The 7,959-nt window shown below is 51.0% G+C and overlaps 1 protein-coding gene and 1 long non-coding RNA gene across 4 annotated transcripts in view; one reads left to right on the top strand and one right to left on the bottom strand.

Moving 5' to 3' along the window:
* The first annotated feature begins 1,212 nt into the window (after window positions 1-1,212).
* RXRA (retinoid X receptor alpha) overlaps window positions 1,213-7,959 on the top strand; it is a 107,629-nt gene continuing 100,882 nt past the window's right edge. Inside the window, exon 1 of the mRNA XM_080561671.1 lies at window positions 1,213-2,635. Within this exon, the coding sequence (XP_080417797.1) occupies window positions 2,596-2,635 (40 nt within the window). The 5' untranslated portion in view covers window positions 1,213-2,595. The remainder of the gene's footprint in view (window positions 2,636-7,959) is intronic.
* LOC308180318 lies at window positions 2,653-6,204 on the bottom strand. 3 transcript variants are annotated; one of them, XR_013940883.1, is made up of 5 exons: window positions 6,015-6,204; window positions 5,556-5,672; window positions 5,378-5,450; window positions 4,612-4,732; window positions 2,653-4,049 (listed from the first exon to the last, which is right to left on the bottom strand). It is a non-coding gene; the product is annotated as an uncharacterized lncRNA (long non-coding RNA). The 3 variants fall into 3 exon arrangements; XR_013940884.1 differs by having other exon boundaries at window positions 5,556-5,631; XR_013940885.1 differs by lacking the exon at window positions 6,015-6,204 and having other exon boundaries at window positions 5,556-6,002.

Below are 7,959 nucleotides of genomic sequence, written 5' to 3'. Positions count from 1 at the left end.
ATTTTCTGGTGGAGATTTTCTTTTTTTTTTTTTTTTTCCACAGGGAAATTCCGGCTTGCTGAAACCAGAGCTGGATCAGAGGAACCCCTGGGCTGCAGAGGAGGAAGAGAATTGTGTGGCTCACGCAGGGGGGCAGAGCCACTTTTCATTCCTTGCAGTGGACCTGGCAGGATGGGACCTCCTGCCTTGGGGCTACCCTGCTCTGAGCGTGACTCTGGGGTTTCCCACCTCTTCACGAATGATTCAGAGAGGCCTCTGGTCTTTACCAACACAGAAGAGGAAAAGCAGCAGCAGTGCCCGCAGCCAGTCCCCTCAACTTGGTGCTGCAGCACTATCCCCAAGCGGAGACGAGCAGGGCACCTTGCCATCACCCAGAGGCAAAATCGCTTGTGCCCTTTAGGTAGAGATGTTGATTTTCCTGGGATAATGCAAGGAAGACTTGGCAAAGGCAGCTTGTTTGTGGGAACACCCCAGTGTGCCCTGACAGGCTCAGCAGGAGGAAAGCAGGGATGGAGCAGAGCAGCTCTCCAAATGTCCCTCAGCACGCTGAGCCTGATGGGGAGCCCATCGGTATCGTGGCAGGAGCCTGGGCCATCCCAGCCCACATTTCTACAACCATTTGTGCCACCAGATCCCCTCCGCAGTGCCTGCCGGGGGGGTGCAGCCTCTGCCCCCTCCTCGTGCTGCTGGCTGCTTGCTCTGCATCCTCGCCGCAGGGCACAGAAACCGCGGGGCCAGGCGAGAGCGCGGCCAGGAGCATCCAGGCTGACCTACTTACAGCACGGGCCCTGGGACTTTCTGGGATTCATCCTCCTGGAAACACGAGGAAGAATTTTAGGGCAGCAGAACCCCGCACGGGGTTGGGATGCTGTCCCAGCCTCCGCCAGGTCCGTGACGCTGGAATCACTGCGACTGCCTCTGAGCGCGCTTGCTGCTGCGTATCGATGCACAGGCTCCATTAACAAACCAAATTGCCACTGATATGCTTCTCATTATATCTCGGGCCTTACGCGTCATTATTTCATTTCAAAGACAGCATTTGTTTTCCCTTCCCTGAATTCACGTCCCCAAAATCTCATTAGGACGTTGTCACTCGTTGCGATTTGGAGCAAATCGCAGCTTAATCCAAGCTGCCAGGGAAGCCGGCTGTCCTGCAGAAATCCCCTTAAAGTCTCCGTGCAGGAGGGGTGGGGATAATAAAAAGACATCAAATTAGAAGGTGCCAAGGCTCATTTCAGAGGAGAGGACGGGACTGTGGGTACTGACAGGGCCGTAATGCAAATCCCCCTTGGAGCACCCAAAGAATCAGCCTAAATGGATTAATGTGAGGACAGAGAAGGAATGACTTCAGTTGTTTCCCTAATTCAATTCCATTTATTTTTGTACGGCATCTTCATACACAGCGTCTCACAGCTGCTTCACCCAGCAGAGGAATAATAAAGGAGCACCATTCTGGCCGAGCTGCTCACCAGTACAGGCGTCTCGGCAGGAGGAAGGAACACGAGTGCTGGCCTTGAGGATTTGATTTCCCAAATCATCAGGAAATCACGTGCCTTTTTTTTTTTTTTCTTCTTTTTCCAATTCCAATATTACTGATTTCCCTAGGCTTTCCTCAAACCATCCCTGTAATATACTGAGGCTGATTCTAATCTCATGCTGCTTTTATAGCACTGTAATTCTGATCTCACACTGGTTTTATACTGGTGCAGTTCCACTTATTTCAACTGAGTAAATTCCTGATTTATGTCAGTGTAAACGACAACAGAAATAGGCCCACGATTTTCCCTGGAGCAACGCCTGGCTCCCAGCAGGGTGAGGAAGAGGAAGGTCAGGTCCTTTGCAATGCAAACGGTGCAGAAAACTGCCGTTAAATCCCCCCCAGACCCTCACTTTCCAATACACTTTTGCTTTCTGCTAGAAAATGCACTTTATTGTCCAAGTTGGAAATCCGCAGAGGAGTGACGAGGAGCAGAGGTCAGGGTGAGTTGCAGCCCTCCTCCTGCTCCATCCTTGGAGAAACATCTCCCTTCCTTGGGCCCAATTCTTTCCACAAAGAGTCTGTTGCTTTGGATTAAATTGAAACGTGCACATCCTGTTTGCTTTAAAATATCCACAGATAATCCCAGGGAATGAAATGAAAAGATGGGGGTGCGACGGGGCAGCCTGCAGCACGGCCTTTCCCACCCACTAGGGAGCAAGGAGAGCCCGTCTCGGGGCTGGATCACAAGAGGCTTCCTCCACAACGACACGGCAACAGAACTCTAATTAATTTATTTTTTAAGGCTACACTCCGGGGAGCTGATCAACGCTTTGCCTGCAGTTCGGCTTTTTCAGAGTACGTGGCATTTCCTAGATTTATTCTCTGGGATGTGATGGGATGTGACTGGTGCCTCACTGGTGTGAGCAGGTGTGGTGCCCGGAGGTAACTCCTGAGCTCCTCCTGCAGCACCTGATCCCCGTTAGACATTAGACAGCCTTGAAAAGCAGCTCGCCTGCAGGCAGGGGGGTGATGCTGGAGGGACCCCAGGGCTGTGAGTGTTGGTGTGTGAGGGCTATGCTCCCCTAACCCCCCTGTGGACCCCACCAGGCAGGACAATGACTGCTGCAGCCACCCGGAGCTGGGCTCCCCACCCAGGTAAGTCTCGTCTTCCCTTAGTTCTCCTAACGGAGGAAAAACAGGGCTGCTGGAATTAATGGCTGTGATGGCCACTGAGTGGATTTTCCCTTTGCATTTGCCCTCAGAAAAGAGTGGGGTGGAGATGGAGGCAGGCTGGTGACCAGCAGGGCTGGGGCCCTTTGCTCCTTTGGGAGCAGGAGCAGGATCTCTTTGCTTGGGTGCTGGTCTGGTGCTGGGGTTGGGGTCCCTCAGCCTGGCACTGGCCTCTCCTTCAAACCCTTCTGCTGCTGCTGGCCCTCCTGCCCTGTGCTGTTGGGGGAAGCACCAGCACCACGGGCATCCTGCAGCAGCCTCATGAGGCCCCTGTGCCCTCCCCTGCCCCCCCCCCAAATGGACCCAGGAGGAGGAGATTCCCCCACCCAACATCAGCAGAATAAAATATGGCCCTGGCAGTAATCTGATAGAGCTCGATGGCAATTTTGGGTGGGGGGGGAGGAGAGAATGAGGCATTGAAAAAAGAGGCATTGAAAGTACACTTCCTCTCAGTACATTGCTGGGAAGACCATTAGGAAAACCACTAGATTATTTTTCACATTCTTCAGCGCAAAACTACTGCGTTTTATGACCACTATCAATAACAGCTATCATATTACTAATGCTACAGTTGCCACATATATAATATTTAAATCACATTTGTGGCTGACAGAGACCTATGGATATTCTCGATCCCAACAGGCTATTACAGTTCATATCATGTCTGTCATATAAATATTATGAATCATTTCCCACTATCTTTATGGGGGCTATACTGACATCGTCAAAAAGACTCTGGGTACTGCCAGATAGTGGCTGCATATTTATATACACCTTATGTATATGTATGTGAATGGAGGGAGATTTATACAACAATCAGTAATAAATGCCTATGATAAAGCATATTATCTTCACACTTCGTTTGCAAAGTGCTTTGTATGCAGGGATGGGGGAAAAGGCTAGAGAAGGCTGGAGTGAGTGTCTGGGTCACATCTCCAGGCTCTGGTGCGGGTTATTGGGCTTCTCTGCAATGAGGCTGGGGGTCAGGAGCTGAGGGATGGTCCTGGAGCAGCTCCTGCCTGGGCTAGCAGGGCAGGACGAGCCTCAGCTGGTGCCCACCAGGTGGTCAGGGTGCTGCTGGTCTGCATCAGGTCAGGGTTTGGTGTGTGTTTCCCGCTTGTTGGATGGGTGATGCTTGATGTGCCTTCCCCGAGGAGCTGTAAGTCTCATCGTTCGTGTACTGCGTTTCATCTTCCATCAGTTAATGCTTTCTCGGGCTTCCTTGGCAGTCGGGCCCTGGTCGGGGTGAGGAGATGAAATAGAGATCTCCAGGTGTTGTAAGAGGCGGAACCGGGCTTTCAATCCTGAGTCTTTTTGTGAAGCAGTGAAACCACTGTCCCTGCAAACCAGGTGAGACACGTTAAACTCAGTCCCCCAGCAAAGCACAAGAGAGGCAGCAACCTCCCCTAGGGTTATTCAAGCCAGATCCAGCCCAGGTGCCCCCAGCTCTCTTCCCCGGATCTGTTTAACTGCTGGAGCACTCTGTTAAGGTTTGCTCCATATGCAGAGATGGACAAGACCAAATGCAGTGTTATGGCTTGGAAGTTAACAGGTCTCTAATAAGCATTTAACGTCCTGCTCTGAAGCACGGAAAGCACAGCACGGTGTGTCTGACTGTGCAATGCTTTATTTTATCCGAGGAGCCTCCTAAAGGGGGGACAAACGCAGTGTCGCTGCCTGTCCTTGGCGTGGGAATGCGGCTCTCCAGCTCCAGCAAATCAAATAAATCATGTGCGTTTCACTTCATAAACAAACATCATCAGCCTGTTAAATGCTGCTGGGAGGAAAAAAAAAACCACAAAGCAGTGGATTTGAATCTGCAGCACTTAAAGAAATGCCTCGTCATTTTGAGTTTTTGCTGGTTTGCATGTGCAGGGCCTGCCCTAGGAGTGGGGGCTCACCTTCTGGAGGCATTTGGGTTCTCAAAGAGGGGTCTGAGGGGGTCTGCCAGGAATGGAGGAGCCTGCTGGCTGGGCTAGGGATGGGCATTCATATACTCAGACTTCGTATTTATTCTTTAATCTGAAATAAAAGACAACCAGGGAGGGAAATGCTGTTATTTTATTTTATCTTTCCCCTGAGGTGCAGGAGGACATGAAACGGTTGGGGATTACAGCAGGTTTTGCTTTTCTCCTGTCAGATAATTTTGGGTTATGGACAAGGCAAACTGAAACTGCTCAAAAATACTAGCTGTGATTTCCAAATCCTGGTCCTGACTACAAGTTCCCACCTGAATGTCGTCCGAGGCCTCATCCCCCCCGGAACAACTCCACACCTACCTCCTGCTGATGCCCACAAGCACCTACATCCCTTGGCCCCAAATATCTCAGGCACGTGCAGAAGGAACAGTCTGAGAGTGCGGGGCTGGGGGCAGAAGCTGTTCCTTCCCTGACCCGTGATGCAGGAATGCCGTGTGTCTCTCTTGGTCAAAGCCAGCTGGGTGGTGGGATTGCAAGTGGCTTGGATGAGGGCAGGCAGACCCCAAATCACCCCCTCATACACCTGCCTTCGTTTGGATCCCAGGTTAAAAGGTATTTGTGTTACCCGAGGGCAGGGAGAATGAGAGCCCCCAAGGAGTTTCCGGAGACAATGTGGGACCTCCAAGCATCCCTGTGCCAAGCAGATGCAAAGCCAACGACCTGCAAAATTGATCCTAACCCCTCTCACCTTGATGATCCAAGTCCTTTGCTAGGAAAATACAAAGCTGAGGTGGAGCACAGCATCAGGCAGCCTGGTGGAGCTTGTTAAATTAACAGGGCATTAAAGAATTGAGGGGAGGTGGGTGGGTGGTGGTGGGGGAAAGGGAAAGAAAAGGTTCATAACATCACAGAAATATCCTTGCTACCTTCTGGCATCTTCAAGAGACTGGAAATGTGGGACTGCATCCAGCTGTCTTCTCTGGGGCAAAATTCCTTTGGCTTCTGTGGGAGGTTTTACCCAAATAAGGGCTGCAGGATCAGACCTGTTGTCACTGCAATTAACATTTCGATCCACATCTAACGCGGACTGTTACAGGCTGGTTAGGGAGAAATTTAATTTGCTCTAAACAGCTCGATGGGAGAGGAGCATGAAATGTCCCAGTTACGGTAATTTCTTGTGTCAGAGCCTACAGAAGGTGGATTTCCAGCCCCGGGTCTGACAGTCCCAATGCCTGCTGTGGCTCTCAAGCGAAGTGTTTTTGGGGGATCCTGACCTCTGGGGCTGGGTCCCCGCTTGTGCTGTGTGGCAGCAGGAGCCGGAGCCTCGGCTGGCAGCCCGGCTGGTTGCTGTAGGCTCGATCAAGGCCGTAAAGGCCCACACTTACCTTAGGCTGTTACGGCACCGATGACTCAAATGGCATTTGTGTGATAGAGGCAGGCGGGAGCTTGAAGCTGCCCCGGCGAGGCCTGGGAGGAGCACTGCCCCCAGATGTGCTTTCCCTTATCAGACACAGGCACCGGCTTCAGTGTGTGTGTGTCGGGGGAATGATTTCTACGGGTTTACTGTCGGCGTTTTGTGTGCAGGTAGCCACGAGATCTGTGATTTTTGCCGTGCCAGCCCACTCTTAGACTTTGGCCCTGCTTCTTATGACCAGCCCCAACTTTCGTTTGTGTCCTCACCCGCTTCCTTTCGGGCCTTTTCTCCCAGGAGTTAACGCAACTCAGCCATAAAAACTGACTTGGAGATGAAACTTGGCATTTAAGGTCCCAGCCCGGGAGCAAATGAAGTTACCAGTTATAAACACACTCCGAAATCTGTTTGGACATGCTGAAATTACAGGAGCAGGGGATAAAAAGGATCCAAGATGTTTTATTTTGTTTTAACTTCTGCAGCTCCGTGCGTCAGTTCGCAGCCGCTCGCCTCTGACGTGACAGGGGTCGTTTTGGCGTTTTTCTTGTCCTCGTCATAATTAATGCTGACGAATTGTGGTGCTCTCGCTCGGGGGGGCCTGCTGGGCACCCCTCGTCAAGCGGCCCTCCTGGGAGGAAAGGCAGGGCTGTCCCCGGGCAGCTGTTTGTAGAATGGGCTGGAGTTGGGAGAAATTGTGTGTTTGGGCCTTTCTTGGGCCTTCCCGCTGTGGATTTAGGTACTACGGTAGTAGGTATGAGGGAAACTGATAAGTGCATGCGGGTGATAGACTGGGACATGGCACCGAGCGCGAGATAAGAGGCTGTTGTTATAGGAGGAGGTGCTAGAGTGCTAATATTTATGGCCTGGGAAGCGTTGCCAATTAAAGGATGAATCGGGGTGGGTAGGAGGCTCGGAAGCGCTCCACGGCTGGAGATAATGCTTGGTGGCAGCAGCGTGACCGCATGTTGCAGTGACTTCTTGTGCCAAACCAGCACCCTGCGGGGAGCCTGGCCCCATGGGACAGCGGGGGCACCCCGAGACCCCCCAGCTGAGACCCCGACCCCGCTGGCCCCGGTGTCACTGAGGTGTCCTGTGTGACCTTGGTGCTCTCACTATGGGTGCTGTGGCCATCAAGAGCGAGGGGCCCTACGGTGTCTGCGATGCTTCATATGTCAGAGGGGCGCTTGGGCCCACGGAGTCACTGATGTGCCACCTTGAAAGGCCCAGGACCGTTTAGGGAGGCTGGAGGCAGGGGGTGGCCAGGGCCCCTTGCCCAGTGACTGTGCAGTGCCCCCCTGCCAGGACTCCTGAGATCACCCAGCAGCACCTGAAGGCACAGCCCTCCTTCTTATTTAAGTTTTTCTTTTCCCACATCACTTTTTAAATTTATTTCCTTTTTTTCCCCACATCACCAGTTTTTAATATTTTTTCCCACATCACTTTTAAATTTTTTTCATTTTTCCTACACCACTTTTTCTTTTAATCTTTTCCATGTCACTTTTTAAACTTTTTCCCCTTTCTCTCATTTTTAAGTTTTCCTATTCCCCACATCACTTTTTTCTTTTTCCCTTTTATTATATACATCCCTTTTAATTTTCCCTTTTTAAAGCATCACTTTTCCCACTCTTCTTCTACATCCCCTTTTATTTTTCTTCTTTCCCATCACTTTTTATTCTTTTTTCCTTCCAAATCTCTTTAATTTTTTTCCCATCACTTTTTTCCTTTTCCTCCTGCATTCCTTTTTTTCCTGTTTATCCCATCTTTTTTCCTTTCCCCCACATCTCTTAATTTTTCTTTTTCCCCTCCACTTCTATTTTTCCTCCCCCCCCACATCCCTTTTTCCTTTTCTCCTTTCCCTACCACTTTGCATTATTTCCTTCCCCCCGCATCCATTTTTTCTTTGAATTTTTCCCCACCGC

This window comes from Anser brachyrhynchus (genome assembly GCF_964034855.1).
Source record: "Anser brachyrhynchus genome assembly, chromosome: 19".
Classification (NCBI taxonomy): domain Eukaryota; kingdom Metazoa; phylum Chordata; class Aves; order Anseriformes; family Anatidae; genus Anser; species Anser brachyrhynchus.
Note: the sequence above shows the minus strand (reverse complement) of the source record. Positions and strands in the feature narration are given on the sequence as shown.